Source organism: Pantherophis guttatus, chromosome 3, assembly GCF_059756535.1.
Source record: "Pantherophis guttatus breed Tessera chromosome 3, ASM5975653v1, whole genome shotgun sequence".
Taxonomy (NCBI): domain Eukaryota; kingdom Metazoa; phylum Chordata; class Lepidosauria; order Squamata; family Colubridae; genus Pantherophis; species Pantherophis guttatus.
In genome coordinates, this window is record NC_142065.1 from 11,148,543 (window position 1) to 11,171,708 (window position 23,166).

Here is a 23,166-nt window from a genome sequence, read left to right on the forward strand (position 1 = left end):
CGGAAAGGAGGAAAAAATAGGCTAATGTACCTCCTAAAAGTGGAAAGTAACAGAATATAAGAGTGAATGTTTGTTTATTTGAAGCGTCTTTGGTGCTCTCTGAGCTTGGCTGTTTTCTTGCAGACATCTTAAGCCACCTTGAGTCTTCGGAGAAAGGCGGCATACAAGTTGAACAAATTAATAAAATAAATAAATTTCATTAACCAAACTAGGTAACATCATCAATATTTGGGTAATGAAACATCTGCAAGAAAACAACCAAGCTGAGAGAGCATCAAAGACCCCCCCCCTCATTTCAACCCAAAGCTACAAATCTTCTCCTTTATCGGTACTTATTTATTTTTATTTAATATATACATTTATATGGCTGCTCAACTCACACAGAGGCCACTCCACGTATAGTAGCTTACAACATTAAAAACCCACCAAATAAAACCCAGTAAGAATCCTTTATTTTCTATGTCCCGATCTTAAAACTCTTGAGGTAGATGCAGTTTGGTCTCGTCGAAATCGTTGAGGAAGAATATATATATATACAATAGGTGAAGCTTTGTTTGTTTTTAGAGCTTTATGGTTGTTTAAAAGAAGCTTGTCTTCTCTGGCCACCGCCTGTCTGTGACAAATAGGTATTTATGATTTTATGGGACCTGGATAATTGCTTGTTTGAAATCCTGATTATTCTGGAAAGGTAGAGCCAAGAACAATTATTATTTCTACACATCGACCCCAACTGAAAAAAGAATTCTTCATAATTAAACCATTGCAAGGGTTTCTTTACCCAATATGAGCTGGGTTGGGGAAACTGCAGAATTCTTGTAAGTCAAAAGGCAACAACTTACGACCATAAAATACAGTCATGTTGTGCTGGAAATACGGTCGTAAATTCTTGTCATTTGTTCAGTGGGCCATCAAGTACCCATGTCCAGCCATTTTTTATTTTTTTTTGGGCAGGGATTGTTAAGCGGCCATGGCAGGCATAAAGCCACCACAGCAGTCATTAAGTGAATCCATTGTTTGCAATGGTTGGTTTTCTGCTTTAAATGGCACATTTTCTGTGTTTAAGTTGTAAACTCTGGTCATGGGGTAGCAGGACACTGCAAATGACCATAAAGGAGGGCCAGTTGTTTAATGTCCATAACGGGATCACATGACCAGAGGGGGCAGGCTATTTATCATAACTTTTCTGCTTGCCATTATTCCCACATAGTTTATAAAACATAAAATAACGGAGTTGGAAGGGACCTTGGAGGTCTTCTAGTCCAACCCCCTGCTCAGGCAGGAGACTCTATATTATTTCAGACAAATGTTCAGTCTCCTCTTAAAAACTTCCAGTGTTGGAGCATTCACAACTTCTGGAGGCAAGTTGTTCCACTGATTAATTGTTTTAACTGTCAGGAAATTTCTCCTCAGTTCAAGGTTGCTTCTCTCCTTGATTAGTTTCCACCCATTGCTCCTTGTCCTACCCTCAGGTGCTTTGGAGACTAGTAAAACTCTTTAATAAAAAAGAAAAAGAGAGAGAGAGAATAGCTTGACTCCCTCTTCTTTGTGGCAGCCCTGAGATACTGGAACACTGCTATCATGTCTCCCCTAGTCCTTCTTTTCAATAGACTAGTCATACCCAATTCCTTCAATCTTAAAATATGAACCAGTTGCCAAACATCTGGATTTTGATCATGTGACCCTGGGGATGCTGCAATGGTCATAAGTCTGTGAAAAAGGGTTATAAGTCACCTTTTTTCAATGCCGTTGTAACTTTGGGCGGACACTAAACCAACTGTAGTAAGTCGAGGACTACCTATGTAGGCGAGCCTTCATTTTCAAACACAGTTGGGAGCCAAACATTTTGTGGCTAAGCAAGGCAGTCATTAAATGAATGACGGGTGATTTCACCACCTTCTTTGCCACCATTATTCAGAGAATCCCTGCGGGTCGCTAAGTGAATGATGCCGTCATTCAACAAATCCGGCTTCCCACACTGACTTTGCTGGTTGGAAACTGGCTGGGAAGATTGTAAATAGCGATCCCAGGATTGTTGCAACCATCATAAATAAATGCTGGTTGCCAAATGCCCAGATTCTGATCACACAGCTGTGGGGAATGCTGCAATGGTCATAAGTGCGAGGATGGGTTGCAAGTCGCTTTTTTTTCAGTGCCATTGCAACTTTGAATGGTCACTAAACCAAATGGTCGTAAGTCGAGGGCTACCTGTATCTGGTCTAGCTTAAGGATAAGATTTTATGAAATGCCGTGTGAACGCTGGTGTCAAAATAATGTGAATATTCCTGTGCTACTACTGGCTGCTGAAGCGCTTTGAGTAATATTCTCAGGTTGTCTCTCCTTGGGTCAATGTGACCCAGATTTTGAGGCTAATAAAGTGGCAAGTAATTTGATACCAGGCAGTGGTTTTTCTCTGATCGCGTTGTTCCAGATCGGGACGTTCCAGAATCACAGTGAAACTGAACTCTCTGTTCTTCCATCCACATTTTGAGATAGGAAAAATCCTGCCCTTTGCTGCTTTAGGTATGGTGTAGATCGGTGGCCCCCAAACTTTTGGGGACCAGGGACCGATTCTGTGGAGATTTTCCGCAGACCGGAGGGGACATGGTCAGTGGTGGGTTTCATATTTTGTTATCATCGGTTCGCCACTTGCTTGCTTTTTGCACATGCCTTCTGTGCATGCGCCCAGTCTTTCGTACATGCACTTTGCTCATGTGCACGCCTTCCGTGCATGCGCCCGGCCTCAAAAACGTGCCTAAATAAGACGGCATAGAGCCGGGGTGAGTGGGCAGTCCCATCAGCAATTTCCACTACCGGTTCGTCTGAACCGGTTGAATACCACCTCTGGACATGGTTTTGAGTGCTGCCTGCATCCCACAGATGGGACTTCGTTTGTTTGCACGGACCGGTTGCTGGCATCCCATAGACAGGTGCCCATCCACAGACCAGGGGGGGTTTAGGGACCCCTGGTGTAGACGTAATTTTATAGCTGGTCTTTCAACAGGCCAATTTTTTCATGAGCTAGTACAGTGATGGCTAACATTTTTGCCGTCATGTGCCAAAAGCGGAGGGAGCAGGGGGGGTCACGCACAACCGTGCCCACACCCATAATTCACTGTCTTCCCTCACCCTACGCATATGGGCATGACCCTGCACGGATGACCCCCTGCACCCTGTTTTCAGCCTAGCAGGCCTCCCTGGAGCCTCCGGAGGCTGGAAATGGTCTATTTCCTGACTTCCGGTGGGCATGGTAGGCCCGTTCTTTGCCCTCCCCAGGCTCCAGAGGCTTTCCTGGAGCCTGGGGAGAGTGAAAACAGCCTCCCCCACTCCCACAGAGGTCCTCTGGAGACTAAAAATGCCCTCCCAGAGCCTCCGCATGAGCCCTGTATTCACCTGGCATCCAAAACGGGCCGCATGGAGACTCCTGGGAGGGGAGGGGCTGTGTAGGTAGGACCAGCTGAAAATTAGCTGGCCAGCGCGCACATGCGCGCTGGAGCTAAGCTAAGCAACGGCTCACATGCCTGCAAATATGGCTCCACGTGCCACAGGTGGCACACATGCCATAGGTTCCCAATCACGGAGCTAGTACGTTTTCATTTGAATGTATTTTCCAACTTAAGGAGGTTAAGACAGCCCATGGGAAAATTGCTGTTCGAATTCATGACGTACAGGTAATCCTCGAGTTACGACCACAATTGAGCCCAAACTTTATGTGGCTAAGTGAAACATTTGTTAAGTGAGTTTGTCAAGAGAAATTACTTTCAAGAAAGCAAAATCTATGCCAGGACGGTGGACCTGGGTTGCTATGCAACCTAAAAGGCATTGAGGTCAATTGGATAAACTGATTATACATTCTTCTAGTCCTCATGTTACGACTTTCCTACATGGGTAGAATCTTAAAAAGTGCAACTTCTAGAAAACAGGTTGTGTTTGTGGGTTACAGTATTCTTTAAGAATATCCCCTATTGAAGATTAATAATGGGATCTTAAATAATCATTATTAATCTTAATCTTAAATTAATACAGGTAGTCCTCGACTTATGGCTGGAAGTGAGACCACAATTTCTGTTGGTAAGTGAATTTTGACTCGTTTTACGACTTTTCTTGTTTTCTTGTTCAGTTGTTAAGTGAATCACTGCAGTAGTTAAATTAGTAACAGGGCTGTTAAGTGGCAGGACAAGGTTACTGCAAAATCCCCATTTCCTCCCAATCAGCTGGGACTCGGGAGGCGGAGAATAGATGGGGTCAGGGCCAGTCAGAGGTGGTATTTAACGGTTCTCCGAACTACTCAAAATTTCCGCTACCGGTTCTTCAGAACTGGTCAGAACCTGCTCTGAATACCACTTCTGCTTTTATGACTTGGGGACTCCCAGAATTAGAGTCCCCAAGTCCCCAAGTCATAAAGGGGCCATGTGTTCCCCCACTTCTGGTCTAGATGAACATCCTTTTTAAAAAATCTCTCTCTCTAGCGGTGTGCAAACTCGCTGGCTCTCCCTGTTTCCATTCAATCCCCAAAATAATTTTTCTCCACGGGGACTTTTTCAGTAGTGACATTTACTTGTAGCATTTCAAGAGAACAGAAGTGGGATATTTCCTCCTTCACTTGGAGAAATTGTTTTTCTCTGCCCTCAAATTGGATGGAGAATTTATTTAAAAAGTCCACATATAACCCGATTCGGTACAAAAACACGAGCACAGACTCTTTTGGAACGAAACAATTCAGGCTGCCCTTTGTTGTCCTCTTAACTCTGAACCTGCGCCCTTGTGAGTGTGTAAAGTGTACATGTAGCACTGAGTTTTTTAAGCCCTGCAAGGACTGAATTTGCAAAGGAGATTTCGTAATCATTAACTTTTGCTTTGTGTCTCTGTGTTCGAAAGCGGGAACCTAACTCTTGCGTGCAAAGAAGAGAACATTTCAATTTGTACTGTCACTCCTATTTGTCTCTTTCCTTGCCAGTGACCAAAATCCTTCCTCCTTCAGATAAACAAGATTTTCTTTTTTTGCTTTCTACTGGGTTCTTCTCTGCCAAAATCTTCCAGTTTAGCAGTACTTTTAAAAAATAAGATTCACCAGCTAATCAAATAGTATTTCTCCTCAGATCCATAATGATCATTTGATTACCTCAGATCCATAAAATCATTATGGATCTGAGGCAACCAAATGGTCATTATGGATCTGAGGAGAAATACTATTTGATTAGCTGGTTGACAACCGACATTTGGATGCTTGACAACCGACTCACATTTATGATGGGTTGCAGTGTCCCGGAGTCACATGATCCTCTTTTGCGACCTTCTGACAAAGTAAAGTCAATGGGGTGAAGCCCGATTCACTTAACACTAGTATCAGTGTTACTAATTTAAGAACGGCGTTGATTCGCTTAACAAGATGTGGTGAGAAAAGTTGTAAAATGGAGCAAAACTCACTTAACAACATAAATTTTGGGCTCAATTGTGGTCGTATGTTGAGGAATACCTGAATACGTTGAGCAAAAGAGAAAGGAATAGATTCTTGACAAATGTTGATTCTTGGCTCCTCTCCTCTCCCCTCCTCTCCTCTCCTCTCCCCTCCTCTCCTCTCCTCTCCTCTCCCTTCTCTTCTCTTCTCTTCTCTTCTCTTCTCTTCTCTTCTCTTCTCTTCTCTTCTCTTCTCTTCTCTTCTCTTCTCTTTTCTCCTCTCCTCTCCTCTCCTCTCCTCTCCTCTTCTCTTCTCTTCTCTTCTCTTCTTTCCTCTTCTCTTCTCTCCTCTCCTCTCCTCTTCTATTTCAGGCTGTTGACATCAACTGATTTTTAGTTTAACAAAAGAAAATACAGGTAGTTCTCGACTTACAACCGGTCACTCAGCAAGTGTTTGAAGTTATGACAGACCCCTGAAAAGCTACTTACAATTTAATGTTCCAATGGCTGCTCCTCTAGTCACATTGATCTCATTTTTGACACTCGTCAATCAGTCTGCCTCTACTGCCTTTCGGGTCATGTGACTGTGATTTATGATGGTTTTGCTATCATTTACTTCTGATTTCCAACAAAAAGCAGCCCATAATGAACAGTAGGTTCGCTTAACGACTGCTGCAATCACTTATTGACTGCTGCTAAAAAAAGTTGTAAAAATGGTTCTGGTTGCATGCTGACCTCACTTTATGACCACCATGACTTACAACCGTAATTGCCGCGGGGGCGCAGTGGTTAGAGTGCAATACTGCAGGCTACTTCTGCTGACTGCTGGCTGCCTGCAATTTGGCAGTTCAAATCCCACCAGGCTCAAGGTTGACTCAGCCTTCCATCCTTCCGAGGTGGGTAAAATGAGGGCCCAGATTGTTGGGGGCAAATATGCTGACTCTGTAAACCACTTAGAGAGGGCTGGAAAACACTGTAAAGCAGTATATAAGTCTTAAGTGCTAAGCGCTATTGCCTGGCTCAGTTACTGTCATAAGTCGATGACTACCTGTACAAGTTTAAATATTTTTGTCAGGACGGCCGGTAGGCATCTACAATATTTTTAACTTATGTTCCTTTTAGATGGACGAGTTCAGCTTCCCAAATTTTCCAGCTGGTATAGTTGTTACAAAGAAATGGTGGGAACAGAAGTCTTTACATCTGCGGAGTCCTCCAATGGGGAGCAGATGTTCTAATAAGCAGCCCTCGTTTAGCTTCTGCTTTCTTTTCCTATGCAACAGAAAGGTTGATCTCATTTCTTAATACTCCTGTTACCTGTAGTCCTCGACTTACGGCCACAATTTAGGCCAAAATTTGATTCCTTTTGATCAGTGTACTTCAAGGTTTCCCAACCTTGGCAAATTGAAGGTGACTAGACTTCAGTTCCCAGAATTCCACAGTCAACACAGCTGAGAATTCTGGGAGTTGAAGTCTACTCAAGCTTCAATTTGCCAAGGTTGGGAAATACTGGTGTATTTAGATCCAGATAGTCCTTGACTTAGGACCAAAATTCCTATTGCTAAGCAAGTTGGGGGTTAAGTGAGTTTTGCTCCGTTTTATGAACTTTCTTGCCACGGTTGTTAAGTGAATCACTGCACTTGTTACGTTCATTATTAACTTTATCAGGCTTCCCCCGTTGACTTTCCTTGTCAGAAGGTTACAAGAGGTGATCACATAACCCCAGGACACTGCAACCGTCATAAGTACATGCCAGTTGCCAAGCGTATGAATTTTGATCATAAAGCCATGTGGAATGGCCATAAGACTGAAAAATGGTCATACGTCACTTTTTATTCAGTTGTAACTTTGAACAATCACTAAATGAACAGTTGTAAGTCGAAGACCACAGCCATATCTGTGGGCACGCGAGCTTTGCCCTAGTTTAGCTCCAGTGTGCATGTGCACGCTGACCAGCTGATTTTTGGGCCTTCTAGGCCCACCAGAAGTCATTTCCAGCCTCTGGAGGGCCTCTGGGTGGTGGAGAAGGCTGTTTTCACCCTCCCCAGGCTCCAAGAAAGCTTTTGGAGCCTGGGGAGGGCAAAAAACAGGCCTGCCTGGCTCACCGTGCCATCGTGTGCCAAAAGTGGGGGGAGCGTGGGGAGTCACGCACACATGCGTGGGGGGGCAGGGCACATTGAATTATGGGTGTGGTTATGCATTCACGAACCCCCACCCCCACCCCCCTTGCTCTCCCCTGCTTTTGGCACGCGTTGGCAAAAAGGTTAGCCATCACTGACTTACATCAATGTAGTTTCCTGTCCTTTTTTACTCTATAGAAATATTTTTTAAAAAACTGGTGTCTTCCAAATATGTTATGGAAGTATAGGTTTGGTGTAAACAATGGCTGCTGGCAGTTGCAATAAAACAAGATTTCATGGCATCCGGAGTGGGAAATCTGGCTTAGTGGAGCTCAGCTAGGCTGGTATATGTTAAGTCATCTCACTGACTGTTTTTGCACAATTAACCTGGATATCAAATTAAATTGGCCTACTATCTGGATTTATAGAACACATTGAATCAACAAGTTTCAGAGTCGTCCTTGGTTCAGATGGGAAGCTGTATGAATTTGATAAAAAAATAAATAAATGGAATGTGATCTAAACAAACAAATGATAAGTCCCAGGGAACCTACATTAACCTAGTTAAGTGTGTAGTGCATAGGTATCCAATGGACATTGTAGTTTTGTTCATCTATGAGAATTAAAAAAAGGCCCATTTTTTGCCCTCCCCAGGCTCCAGAGGCTTTCTAGGAGCCTGGGGAGGGCAAACACAACTTTTCCCACTCCCAGGAGGCCCTCCGGAGGCCAGAAACAGCCCATTTCCCAACTTCTGGTGGACCCAGAAGGCCCAAAAATCAGCTGGCCAGCACGCACATGCACGTTGGAGCTGAGCTAGGGCAACACTTGCATGCCCACAGATATGGCTCCACGTGCCACCTGTGGCACGTATGCCATAGGTTTGCCACCCCGGCCCTATGCCATTTCAGACAAATGGTAGCCCAATCTCTTCTTAAAAGAGTGATGGCATGAAGGAAAAAAACGTTTGTGTCCGGTTGTTTTGGCATACGATGCTCTATAGCAGAGGTGGGCATCACATACCATAATAACTGTGAGATGTGAGCTGAGCACCTTCCGCACATGTGCGTGGCATCAAAAAAACCAGTGATTATATAGGATGTGATAGCACCAGGGCGGGTGGATGGGCCCAGCCACTGATCGGAACTACCGGTTTGGGCAAACCAGTTTGAACCAGCAGCAGCCCACCACTTCCCTATAGCAGCATCCTAAGGGAAGAAGTTGAAGCGGTTTATGTCCAGGATGTGAGGGCTCTGTAGATATTTTCTCAGTCCTTTTGCTGAACCGTGCAATATAGAGGCAGAGCAGAGCAGAGCAGAGCAGAGCAGAACAGAGCAGAACAGAGTTGAAGGGGCCTTAGAGGTCTTCTAGTCCAACCCCCGCTTAGGCAGGAAACCCTACACCGCTTCAGACAAATGGTTATCCAACCTCTTCTTAAAAACTTCCAGTGTTGGCGCATTCACAGCTTCTGGAGGCAAGTCGTTCCACTGATCCATTGTTCTCACTGTCAGCATTCTAACTGCATTCATAATCTTGGCTTCCTTGGTGGGTCTTCCTGGAAGGGCTGACATGATGCTACCCCAAAGTTCAATTCTTACCATTCTCTTTCCCCCACTGCCTCATTTCAGATTTCTTGGAGGAATTTCCCGGGGACGGCCGAGAGTGTGTGAACTGTGGGGCCATGTCCACCCCCTTATGGAGGAAAGATGGCACAGGGCATTATCTGTGCAATGCCTGTGGCCTCTATCACAAAATGAACGGGATCAACAGGCCTCTCATCAAGCCACAGAAACGACTGGTAAGACTTGACGCATGTTGAGATGATGTTGCTTTTCTAGTAATGTTTAAAGGACCCTCCACACTTATTGATAGTATCTCTAACATGTCTGTGGAGATTCTCTGTCATCCAGGTCATGGTTGTCCCAAAGGTGCTTTTCCAAGAGGCAAATGGACTTTTTGATTTTTTTTCAAGACGTTTCACTTCTCATCCACTTCTTCGGAGACTACAGTTGGTCCAGAACGCAGCCGCGCGAGCTGTCATGGGTGGACCTAGGTACACCCACATTACATCAATTCTCCGCGAGCTGCACTGGCTCCCTATTGGTCTCCGGTCACAATTCAAGGTGTTGGTTATTACGTTTAAAGCCCTACATGGCTCAGGGCCAGGTTATCTTTGAGACCGCCTTCTATCGCATAGCTCCCAGCAACCGGTAAGATCCCACAGAGTTGGTCTCCTCCGGGTCCCGTCAGCTAAACAATGCCGGTTGGCAGGCCCACGGGGGAGGGCCTTCTCTGTGGCTGCCCCAGCTCTCTGGAACCAGTTACCTCCTGAGGTCCGGACAATCCCCACCCTATTGGCCTTCCGAAAAGCGGTGAAGACCTGGCTTTTCCGGCAGGGCTGGGGCCGTTGATCTCGCTCTTGCGATCCGGCGAGATCTGGCCATGAATGGTATGAATGAGTTTTAATGTTTTTAGTTTTTAAATGTTTTTTATTAGGATTTTAAATGTATTGTGAGCCGCCCTGAGTCTTCAGAGAGGGGCGGCATATAAATTGAATTAAATTGAAATTGAATTCAGCTCTAACTGGTTGGTAGAGAAGGAGTTCCAAGAAGGCTCCACATTCATTTGCACTATTCAGGTGATCCTGAGGACACAGATAAGCCTCCAAGTCGCCTCGACGACTCTCTGAAAGGATGCAAATGACCAGCTGCCTGCACGGAATATAAATCCTTCCATTTCCCCACCATCCAGTCAGAGCTGAAGAAGCTTCTTGGATGAGAAGTGAAACGTCTTCAAAGAAAAACCAGAAAGTCCAGTTGCCTCTTGAAAAAAGCACCTTTGGGATCTCTTAACATGTGTTTCACTGCCATGACACTGTCAGTCTGAGAGGCAAAAATGGGGCTTCCAAGCTTGGAGTTCTTGAACTCTGAAATAGTAAGGGAACAGGTGATCCTGCCCAGTCAGATGAAAAGCATCTAACAACTCCCATTGCCTTTAGAGCAGTTGTTCTCAACCTTGCCCTCAACCCTTAAGACATGTGGACTTCAACTCCCAGAATTCCTCAGCCTGCATGGTCATTGGTGAAAATTCTGGCAGTTGAAATCCACTCACCTTCAATTTGCCAAGGTTGGGAAACCACCAATATTTAAATACAGGTAGTCCTCGACCACAATGGAGCCTAAAATTTCCACTGCTAAGCAAGACAGTTGTTAAATGAGTTTTGCCCTATGGCCACAGTTGTTAAATGAATCATTGAGGTTGTTAAGTGAATCTGGATTCTCCATTGTTGTTGTTTATCAGGAGGTCACAAAAGATGATCACTTGGCCCCAGGACACTGCAGCCATCATAAATACAAGCCAATTGTCCAAGCCTCTGAATTTTGATCACGTGACCATGGGGACGCCGCCACAGTCATAAGTGTGAAAAATAATCCCTTCTTTCAGGGTTGTTATAACGTCAAAGAGTTACTGAATGGTTATAATTCAAGGACTTACTGTATCTGTATACAGATCTCCCCATTCACTGTATCAAAGGAAGGTGAATTCCAAAATGCTTTTTACAACATTTGTACCCCAAATAATTGTTTTTGCTCTGCAAAGTGGGCCATCAAACCAGCAAGCCAGCTTCTTGGTCATCATTTTTTAGATTTCACATTTTTAGAAAGCACGCTGACACCCCCTCCACACCCCACAGTTCGGTCTGGGGGAACAAAACCACGGGCCAAGATAAGTTGCGAATTGTCTGCGTTTCTGCCATTCAGAGCTTCGCACTTCATTCTAGCAGACTGTGTGTGTGTGTGTGTGTGTGTGTGAGAGAGAGAGAGAGAGAGAGAGAGAGAGAGAGAGCAAGAGAGAGAGAAGGAGAGGGAAAGGGGGAGAGAGAGAGAGATGAGAATGAGTATGAGAGAGGAAGAGAGGGAAAGAGAGAGAGAGAATGAGAGAGGGAGGGAGGGAGGGAGAGTGAGAGGGAGGGGGAGAATGAGAGAGAGAATGAGAGAATGAGAAAGAGAGGGAAAGAGAGAGAATGAGAGACAGAGGGAGAGGGAGGGAGGGAGAGAGGGAAAGAGAGAGAGAGAGAGAGAGAAGGAAAGGGAGAGAGAGAGGGAGATGGAGAATGAGAGAGAGAGAGAGAGAAAGAGAGAGAGAGAGAGTACATCCTCCAGGGTTATTCACCAAACATTCACCAAATATTGGTTATTTACCAAACATTCCGCCTTGAGTCTTCGGAGAAAGGCGACATACAAGTTGGACAAATAAATTCAAGATCGTAGCCTCTTTATATTTTTTTTCCCTTCAGTTGTTTGGAAAATAGATCATACCACACAGCTTCCAAAATATCCCCTCGTCCTTGAGACCCCAATAGCTGAAATTGAAAAACACTGAACTTTCCAGAGTCTTGATAATGTCCTCTTTGGCCTTTTGAAGTGCGTAGAACTGAAAACAACAGGAGGGGGGAACATATGTTTTGTAGTAGAAGTAGGGAGGAAGAATTGTACAGACCTACAGGATAAAACCTGATATGTGCCTCACCGCAGCTGGGCTTTAGTAGATAAACGCTGAGCAGATAAAACCATTTTTTTAAAAAAGGAGAAATCTCAGTGCTGTTTCCTCCGGTCCTTCTTCCACTGCCGGCATCAGAGCTATGCAAGCAGTGGATTTTATTTAATCAAGAAAAACCTTACAACACGAGCTGCGTTTCTGTTCGTATTTGGGATTAGGATGTTCTTGTTTTGAATCCATTTCTTGGATCTCTGGGTTTATTTTCCTTTCTTCTTTCCTTGCAATAAAGTATGAAGGGGTGGGGGGAGAGGGAAATAACAATGACAACTCTGGAGCAAAGCTTCACCAGAAAAGTCCACTGGCTTTGGAGAGCGGGTGAAACTTCTGGGCATTATTTTGAATAAACACAACTGGAAACTCACAATGCAGAGAAAGCTTATCAACTGCATTTGGAGCTGCTTTAGGTAGTTCCGCGGATTAGCTTTCTGCTTAAGGACTTGGCCTGATTTTGTATAAACAAACCGGGTTGGCCCAGCATTGAAATCAGCAACTTCGAGCAAGGTCAACCCTTTGCAAAAGGTGGTTGGAGTACGAGGGAGGAGAAATTCACTCTCTGTGCTGAAAAAGCGTAGGAATGATTTGGAGGCTCCCCCCACCCCCTTTCCATTAGCCAAACAAGATTTTTTTTTCTTCTTCTTTCGTTTCACTGGTGTTGCCAAATGTCAAAACAAAGGAACGTGTTACTCAAGTGTGCTTTAGAAATGCAGCCTTCTTCCTTGAAGGGCTGTGTAACACGCAGGTAATCCTCGACGTACGACCGCCAAATTCTGCCCCATTTGAGGACTATATGGGCCACAGTTGATAAGGGAATCGCTGTGGTTGTTAAGTTAGTAACACGGTTGTTAAGTGAACCCCCATTGACTCTGCTTGACGGAAAGGGGATCTCGTGACCCCAAGACACTGCAACTGTCATAAATATGAGTCAATTGACAAAGTGGCTAAATTTTGATCATGCGACATGGGGATGCTGCAGTGATCATAAGCGGTGATGAGTTGGCCATGGCAAGTTGGCCATGGCGAGTTGGCTGCATAGCCCCTGTTGGGGTGACCAAGTGCGAGGGTTAACAGTTTAACAGAGTTGGAAGGGGTCTTATAGGACATCTAGTCCAACCCCCTGCTCAAACAGGAGACCCTACACCATTTCTGACAAATGGCAGTCCAATCTTTTCTTGAAAGTCTCCAGTGATGAAGCTCCCACAACTTCCAAAGGCAACTTCTGTTCCATTGGTTGATTGTTCTCACTGTCAGAAAGTTCCTCCTGATTTCTAGGTTGACTCTCTCCTTGATCAGTTTCCATCCATTATTCCTTGTCTGGCCTTCAGGTGCTTTAGAAAATAGCTTGATCCCCTCCTCTGTGGCAGCCCCTCAAATATTGGAACACTGCTATCATGTCTCCTCTGGTTCCTCTCTTCACTAGACTAGCCATACCCAGTTCCTGTAACCGTTCTTCATATGTTTTAGTCTCCAGTCCCCTAATCATCCTGGTTGCTCTCCTCGGCACTCTTTCTAGAGTCTCAACATCTTTTTTATAGTGTGGTGACCAAAACTAGATGCAGTACTGCTAGATGTGATCTTACTAGGGCTTTATACTGTGGTATTAGTACCTCACTTGATCTTGATTGTATCCCGCTGTTAATGCAATTTAGGATTGCATTGGCTTTTTTGGCTGCCACTGCGCACTACTGTCTCATATTTAGCTGATTGTCCACTAAGACTCCAAGATCCCTCTCACAGTTAGTGCTGTCAAGCCTGGTTTCCCCCAGTTTATGTGTGTGCTTTTGGTTTTTCTTACCCAAGTGTAAGACTTTACTTTTATGTTTCTCATGTTGTAGAAACATTTAGAAGTTCACAGAAGTTCTCCTAGTTTAAGATCATATTTACATGCCAGTTGCCAAGCACCCACATTTTGATCATGTCACCATGGGGATGCTGCAATGGCCATAAGCGTGGAAAACAAGTCATTAGCCATTTTTTTCAGTGCCGGCGTAACTTTGAATAGTCGGTAAACGAACTGTTGTAAATCAAGGATTATCTGTATCAGCTAAGGGCAACATGTTGTGCATTTGGGTGAGAGGTGCATTTAAAACCACCAAAAGGCCATTGGGGAATATTCAGAAGCCTCTTTATTGTTCCTTGAAGTCGGGATAGAACAGGGGTGTCAAACTCGATTTCATTGAGGGCCACATTAGGGTTGTGTTTGACCTTGGGGGCAGAGGTGGTATTCAGCAGATTCTGACCAGTTCTGGAGAACCGGAAGCGGAAAATTTTGAGGAGAACTGATAAATACCACCTCTGACTGGCCCCACCCCCATCTATTCTCTGCCTCCCGAGTCCCAGCTGATCGGGAGGAAATGGGGATTTTGCAGTAACCTTCCCCTGGAGTGGGGAGGGAATGGAGATTTTACAGTATCCTTCCCCTGCCACACCCACCAAGCCACGCCCACAGAACTGGTAGTAAAAATTTTTGAATCCCACCACTGCTTGGGGGGGCTGGGCGGGCGTGGCCAGCTCAATATAACCTGTGTTGGGGGCGCCTATGGTGACCCGAGCGCTCGGCCAGCATAAATGGGCTCCCGAGCTCCCTTTTTGGCTGTGATGGCCTCCCGCAAACCCTCTGCCAGCAAAAACGGAGCGCTCCATTTTCGCTGGCAGAGGCACTGCGGCAGGGGTGGATTCTACTTACCTTTACTACCTGTTCGCATTGTGCCCCTTTTTTTTTTTTAATTCGATTTATATGCCACCCTTCTCCGGAGACTCAGGGCTGCTTACAATGCGTTAAGCAATAGCCTTCATCCTTTTGTATATTTATACAAAGTCAGCTTATTGCCCCCACAACTGGGTCCTCAATTTACCTACCTTAGAAAGGATGGAAGGCTGAGTCAACCTTGAGCCTGGCGAGATTCGAACCTGCAGTAATTGCAGGCAGCTGGTCTTAATAACAGGGTGCTTGAGACCACTATACTACCAAGGCTCTTTGCTTCGCTCGCTCACACACACACGCACTCTTCTGCGCATGTGCAGATCGCCTATGACGATGTTCGGGTCAGTGGGTGGAGCCTCCCGCCGGTTTAACTACCGGTTCTTGCGAATCAGTCTGAACTGGGGGCAACCCACCACTGCACTGCTGGCCTGTCCTTCGCTATTTCCAGGGCATCCCCGTGGGCTAGATCTAAGCACCCCTGTGGGCCGGATCCAGCCCCTGGGCCTTGAGTTTGACACCCCCTGGGGTAGAAGAAGCTAACCACAATTCTTTTGGAAGGCCAAGAAAGAGACTCAAAAAAAGGCAGCTTCCAGAATGACTGCACTTTCTACTTTTAACAACTGTTTTTGCAAAACCTAAATGTTGAAGCGTCTCCTCTGCCTTGTCACGCCATCCATTTTACACTAATGCTGATCAGCGCTTATGAAGTTTGCCGAGCTGGGCATTCGAGTTCCTGCTTCTTTCACTTAATCCATCATTCGTGGTCCCAAGTTTTTAATAGTAAAGTAAACAGATATGAAATTCTCCGGCGCGTACATAATTTCCAAAGCAGCTGGATTATGATCCTCACAGGCAGAAACTTTCTCTCGCAAAGGTTGCAAAGTATTCCTGAAGCACCTGAAGTGAGAACTGAAGCGAGACCCGGTCAAGTCTGTGATCTAGTTTTGCAAGCAGCCACTTGGAGAAGTTTTGTGTTCTGGAGATCCTCCCACACCACCCAAAAATTGTCCCTCGACAGTTAACATGTCAAGAAAAGGTCAGGCTAGCAAGAATGGAGAGAAACTGGGAGCCTTCCAAGGGTTGCTGAACTACAATTCCCAGTATCCTCTTGTTGGGGTCGGAATGGGGCAACCCACTGTGGCCAACTCACCACGGCCAACTCGCTGCGGGACAATTCACCATGACCAACTCACTGTACAACAACTCGCCACGGGACCATTTAAGAATTCAATTGAATTATTTTAAATAAATAAAAATATTTCAATTTTTTGTCATACATTCTGTCCTTCCTTTGGCATCCTTTCTTGAATGATTCTATTCCCACCATTTGTTTGATCTTAGTGTAACTCTTGTCCCTCAGTGAGTTGGCCCGTAGTGAGTTGGCCATGGCAAGTTGACCGTGGTGAATTGTCCTAGATCAGGGGTCAGCAACCTGTGGCTCTGGAGCCGCATGTGGCTCTTTCACCCCTCTGCTGCGGCTCCCTGTCACTCAAAATATGCATCACAACTGCCAATGTGTGACATCCACCAGCATGAGATTATTGAGCTTTTCAACCCCCAGTAGGCCAACCATGGATAAATCCAAGAAAAGAAAAGTGTCAGAAGAAAGCAGAACATTTAATTCAACTACATATGCTAGTTTTGTGGCCGCTCAAGAAATAGTCAGGCATGGGAAGGGTTTTGTGGCTCCCGGTGTTTTCTTTTCTGTGGGAAATGGAACATCCATGTGGGCTAATTAAAAACTCCCACCTAAATATATAGATTTAATCTGAAGAATTAAGAGGGGGGTGGGTGGGAAAAATAACCTGATGCATTTTTCATAGAATTAATTTCTATTTAAGGAAATTTGAGAGAGAGAGAGAGAGAATGAGAAAGAGAGAGAATGAGAATGAGACAGAATAAGAGAGAATGAGAGAGAGAACAAGAGAGAATGAGAATGAGAGAGAACAAGAGAGAATGAGAGAGAGAGTGAGAGAAAGAGAGAGAGAATGAGAATGAGAATGAGAGAGAATGTTCAAAAGTTTCAGAAGAAAACAGAACGTTTAATGAACTACATATGCTAGTTTTGTGGCCGCTCAAGAAATAGTCAGGCACGGGAAGGGTTTTGTGGCTCCCGGTGTTTTCTTTTCTGTGGGAAATGGGTCCAAATGGCTCTTTGAGTGTTTAAGGTTGCAGACCCCTGTCCTAGACCCGTGATGGCGAACCTATGGCACACATGCCAGAGGTGGCATGCAGCGCCCACTCTGGCATATGAACCGTCACCCCAGTTCAGCTCCGTTGAGCACGTGCCCGCCCCCCCACCAGCCAACTGGTCTTCGGGTCTCTGTCACACATGTGTGGCAGGGCGGGGCATGTATGGAGGCACAGTGCATGTGTGGCGGGCTGCGTGTGAGGGGGGCATGTGCGCATGCACGGGGAGGGGGGCAGGGTGCATGCAGGGGGCCACATGTCTATTGCATTTTCTGGGTTCGGGTGCACTTTGGGTACTCGGTCCGGAAAAAGTTAGCCATCACTGTCCTAGACCCTGTTGGGCTGACCAAGGGCAAGGTTTGAGGGTGTTGCAGAAACATTTAGTAGTTCACAGTTGCCCCTTCTAACTTAGGGTCGTATTTAAATGCCAGTTGCCAAGCATCCAAATTTTGATCATGTGACCATAGGGATGCTGCAATGGTCATAAGTGTGGGGACTGATTATAAGTCTCCACTAACATCAAACACTTGCTAAATGAATACAGAGAATTCATTCAGAGTGCAGAGAGGAGCAATAAAGATGATTAGGGGACTGGAGGCTAAAACATGAAGAACGGTTGCTGGAATTGGGTATGTCTAGTTTGATGAAAAGAAGGACTAGGGGAGACATGATAGCAGTCTTCCAATATCTCAGGGGCTGCCACAAAGAAGAGGGAGTCAAGCTATTCTCCAAAGCACCAGAAGGCAGGATAAGAAACAACAGATGGAAACTAATTAAGGAGAGAAGCAACCTAGAACTAAGGAGAGATTTCCTGACAGTGAGATCAATTAACCAGTGGAACAACTTGACTCCAGAAGTTGTGAATGCTCCAATGCTGGAAGTTTTTGAGAAGAGATTGGATAACCATTTGTCTGACGTGGTGTAGGGTTTCCTGCCTAAGCAGGGAGTTGGACTAGAAGACCTCAAAGGTTCCTTCCAACTCTGTTATTCTATTCTACTCCTCTTCTCTTCTCTTCTATTCATTGCAAGTTTAGCACTACCTGTAATAACTATCTGTTTCCTACCCTTTGGAGCAGAGGAATGATCTGAATGCAAATTTGCTTGCACAGTTTAAGAGCCTTTTCTTTTTTTAAAATTCTAACCACCTTAAAAGCAAAAGAGCCAGAGAGTTTCTACCAATGCAATGAACTTTGATCCTGGGAAAACATATGGGCTAAGTTTTAAAGTTGTCCTTTGATTTATCACACATGTATTTTTCCGCCTTGGAGTTTTATCATGGGAATAAAAAGTTGGTTAACTCACAAGGTTCATTTCGCACCACAAGGCAGAAAAATGCAGTTGCTTTAATGAGTCACTCAAACAATTCTGAAAGCAGCCACAACTTTTCTTGAATTGTGCGAAACCCTTTTTTTGGGTACACATCAAAGCACGTAAAAAGAAGAAAAAGCAGGTGGGGTTTGGATTACACAACTGTGGTTGCCATTTTGCTTTTTTTGATCTACACACACTTTCCCATAGACACTCCTTAAAGAAGAAAAGGAAAGAGAAAAAAAAAGTTACAAAATGGAATTAATACAGTTAATAATCCCATGATAGATAGATAGATAGATAGATAGATAGATAGATAGATAGATAGATAGATAGATAGATAGATGATAATGGATAGATAGATAGATAGATAGATAGATAGATAGATAGATAGATAGATAGATAGATAGATAGATAGATGATAATGGATAGATAGATAAATAGATAAATAGATGATAGATAGATAGATAGATAGATTATAATGGCTAGATAGATAAATAGATAAATAGATGATAGATAGATGATAGATAGATAGATAGATAGATAGATAGATAGATAGATAGATAGATAGATAGATAGATGATAATGGATAGATAGATAGATGATGGATGGGGGAGTAAACGACTGTAAGAAATGGCTCTGATTTAGAACTATAGAAATATAAAGGGAGAAAAAGAGAAAAGGGGAAAAAGAGAAAGAAAGAGAAAGAAAACACACAGTGCTAAATCTTTGGCTCAGCTTCTCAGCTTGTCCTCTGGTGCTTTGTGAAAGATTTTTCCCCTGGCAAAAGTCCACTTAAATTCAGGGAAGAGGATTTAAAGGGATATTACCAGACTATGTCACAACCCTTAAAAACAAAACAAAACACCATGCACACTGCAAAAAGACATGATCTCAGCAAACTGTTATTGCTTCCAATAAATTGTGTTTTCTTTAATGTGGGATTAAGGCTTTTCATGTTTCGGGAAATGGTTTTAATTTCGATTGCCTCCGAATGGATGCTTCATCATACTTTTCTTTTTCCTTAGCTCCCCCTCCTTCCAAAAATTGTGCTTCTCTTCTTAAGACTATTTCTCTCCTCTTTTGGCAGTCTTCAACTCGTCGAGCCGGTCTTTGCTGCACTAACTGTCACACAACCAACACAACCCTCTGGAGACGGAACTCAGAAGGGGAGCCAGTGTGCAACGCATGTGGATTATACATGAAACTCCACGGGGTAAGAGGAGAGCATAGCTTGATGTGTTTATTATGTTTGAATACCTTGATGTATCGATTGTCGTTAGCGATTATCATTCAGAAATACAGTAGTGGCCAAAATTGGGGAAAACCTTTTGGGAAAAGTGTATTTTTGAGGTTTGGTGGCTAATACCACTACTTTTTTTTTTTTTTAAGTTTCAAGATAATCCTATTCCACTGCTGGAATGGCCTGGGAATAGCCCAGACTGTAACCCAATTGAAAATCTAGGGAGCCAACTAAAGAAACTTCTTAGTCAGAAGCGACCCAGCAATAAAACCCAGGTCACAAATAGCATTCACATGATCCCCGGATGCTGTAACCATGCTAAATATATGCCAGTTGCCAAGCTCCCAAATTTTGATTACATAAACCATGGGGATGTGGCAATGATTGTTGGGGTTGTAGCTTACTTTTATCCGGGACGTTGTAACAATTGCTAAATGAGGGGTTGTCATTTGATAACTACATTTACTGATGAAGTCCATCCAGAGAATCCCTTCCAATTTTTTAACCACGGTCTCAGCATCAGCTCTCCCAAAATCAAAAGTCCATCTTTTGTCCCCGAGAGGCAAAAGTTTGCTTGGCGTGTGGTTGTTGTAGAGCAGGGGTGTCAAACTCAAAACCCGGGGGCTGGATCCGGCCACGGGTGCTTAGATCTGGCCAGTGGTGAATTTGTTTTACTACCAGTTCTGTGGGCGTGGCTTGGTGGGCGTGGTGTGGCTTGGTGGGCGTGGCAGGGGAAGGATACTGCAAAATCCACATTCCCTCCCCACTCCTGGGGCCAGCTAGACGTGGTATTTGCCAGTTCTCCGAACTACTCAAAATTTCCGCTACCAGTTGCTCAAAATTTCTGCTACTGGTTCTCCCGAACCTGTCAGAACCTGCTGGATTTCATCCCTGGAACTGGCCCGTGAAGGAGCGGCCCATGGTGCATCTGCCAGCAAAAACAGCTCGCGAGGGCTGTGCGCAGCCCTTCCAAGCTCCATTTTTGCTGGCAGAGGATTGCAGGAGGCCACCGCAGCCAAAAACGGAGCTCGTTTTCGCTGGCAGAGCACTCAGACCACCATATGTGCCCCCTCCTGACATGAGTGACATCATGCTGTCCACGCCCACACTGACCAGCCCCCCCCACACACCCTACAGCCCCTGAGGTCAAACACATCCTTGATACAGCCCTCAATGAAAACGAGTTTGACAACCCAGTTGTAGAAGATGAAGCCTGGTAGGAAAGATAATATATCATTCAGAAAACGTTCCAAATATTGTGCCTCGCTCGTTTCACTAGCCAAGGACGGCCATTGAGGAAAACAGTTTGCAGCGAAGGACAAGGACGTCATACATATTTGTGTGCAAATACCAGGTCCACATGCAGAAAAGAATGTGTGGCAGGCACCCAGAGCAGAAATGCAGGCCTAAACCAGTATTGACGGTTTGTGCTCTTTTTTTCTCTCTCTCTTTTTTTTAATATCAAGGTGCCAAGACCTCTGGCAATGAAAAAGGAAAGCATCCAGACCAGAAAACGGAAACCTAAAAATGTCAATAAAGGCAAATCCTCAGCAAACAGTAAGCATTTCATTATTATTCTGTTTCTTAGTGCATAGCTAAATGTCTATGGAGATTCTCAGTCATCCAGGTCAGGGGTCCCCAACCCCTGATCCATGGGTGGGTGCTGGGCTGCGGCATGCCAGAAACTGGGCCACACAAATAAGCAAAGCAGGATGCAAGCAGCATGCAAACCCCTCCCCCACTCCGGTCCAGGGGAAAAAAAACTCTCATCACAGAACTGGTCCCTGGTGCCCAAAACATTGGGGGCCATTGCAGTAGAAGGCCATCTTGAAGTCCCAAAAGGTTTGTGTTTGTTTGTATGCAGTTTGTTCATTATTGCGCAGTGGTTAGAATGCAGTATTGTGGGCTAATTCATGGCTCACTGCCAGCAGTTCGATCCTGACCGACTCAAGGTGGACTCAGCCTTCCATCCTTCCAAGGTTGGTAAAATGAGGACCCAGATTGTTGGGGGCCATATGCTGACTCTGTAAACCGCTCAGAGAGGGCTGTAAAGCACTATGAAGTGCAGGGGTGGGATTCAGCTAGTTCGGACCGATCAGGGCGAACCAGTAGTTACGGCCAGTGGCTGGGCCCGCCCACCCGCCCCGGCGCTATCCCGCCTTATACAATCGCTGTGTTTTTGAAGCAGCATACATCAGTGGGGGGTTGTCCCCGGTTCGCACCGGTTCTATAGAACCGGTAGTAAAACCGGCGGGAGGCTCCGCCCACCGACCCCGACATCATCAAAACGCTTCTGCGCATGCGCGCGAGCGAAATGAGTTGCCGTGCACGGCCCCGTTGCGAACCGGTAGTAAAGGTAAGTAGAACCCACCCCTGGCGTACATGTGTAAGGCGCACACGCGAGCAAAGCTATCCCTTCCTATACAATCACCGTGTTTTTGACGCAGCGTGCTGCGTGCATAGCCAGCGTGCACACATGCTCACATTTTTGATTCTGGGTGAACCGGTTGTTAAATTATGTGAGCCCACCTCTGATGGAGCGGTATATAAATCTAAGTGCTATTACTATTAAATTATCTGGAAAGAGCAGAAGGGAAGAAGACAAGTTATTCTTTGGCTGAATTCAAACAGGATTCTAACGGATAATGTAGTTTGGGTGATTTTAGCTTAGCGTAGCCATCTCTAGTTTAGAAGCATCAAGGCATGTTGGACTGCTTAAACAATATCTGCCATCCTAATGCATATGACAAAGAGTCCAGTGGTGGGCTTCAAATTTTTTTACTACTGGTTCTGTGGGTGTGGCTTGGTAGGAGTGGCATGGCTTGGTGGGCGTGGCAGGGGAAAGATATTGTAAAATCTCCATTCCCCCCCCAATCCAGGGAAATGTTACTGCAAAATCCCCATTTCCTCTCGATCAGCTGGGACTTGGGAGGCAGAGAATAGATGGGAGCAGGGCCAGTCAGATTTTTACTACCGGTTCTCCAAACTACTCAAAATTTCTGCTACTGGTTCTCCAGAACTGGTCAGAACCTGCTGAAACCCACTTCTGAAAGAGTCCCGTTGGGAAATGCAGGCTTAGTGTATTGTGTGAATGCATCCATTGTGGCTTGCAGATTTTAGTTTGCATCCTGGTTTTATAGATGTGCCCGGCTAGTAGTTATTTCAACAAATTATGTGTAAGCAAGCGGATCGCTTTGTCTGATTCGTGAACTACATTTTTTTGCAGCTCTGGACAACAGGGAGTTGTGTTTTATTCTCAACCTTGCCCTGTCCAAATTCTTAGCCTGAAGCACTACAATTCACGTGATTTTGGCGGCTCTAACAAAGAATGATGGTTGAAGATTGATTTTAGTCATTTTGAACTGTAAACCTTCTTGAGTGCTTTGGCAGCAAGATTGTAAATAAATGCATAAGAAAATCCAAACAAAATGTTACGTAGGGCAGACAGTTTCGGAGATTTCTACTACCTCTGCCCTCTTCTTCCTGTATTTTCAGCTCAACTCCCACCAATTTTGAAATGTTTTCTTATCCAGCAGTTTGCAAAATATTCCTGGTATTTCATGGCCACTAAGTGTACTAACGCACATTAAGTTATTCGGATTTATTTAAGTTTTCTTTTTTTATTTGTGAAAACGTTGGGCTTCCCCCTACAATGC

The 23,166-nt window shown here is 44.9% G+C and overlaps 1 protein-coding gene across 2 annotated transcripts in view; it reads left to right on the forward strand.

Annotated features, from left to right (window-relative positions):
- GATA5 (GATA binding protein 5) overlaps positions 1-23,166 on the forward strand; it is a 53,282-nt gene that overhangs the window by 26,466 nt on the left and 3,650 nt on the right. Inside the window, exons 3-6 of one of the 2 annotated variants that reach the window (XM_034433153.3) lie at positions 4,024-4,068; positions 9,137-9,306; positions 19,358-19,483; positions 20,977-21,067. In XM_034433153.3, coding sequence (XP_034289044.2) covers positions 4,024-4,068; positions 9,137-9,306; positions 19,358-19,483; positions 20,977-21,067 — 432 coding nt within the window. The remainder of the gene's footprint in view (positions 1-4,023; positions 4,069-9,136; positions 9,307-19,357; positions 19,484-20,976; positions 21,068-23,166) is intronic. The other variant, XM_034433154.3, reaches the window with a different exon arrangement.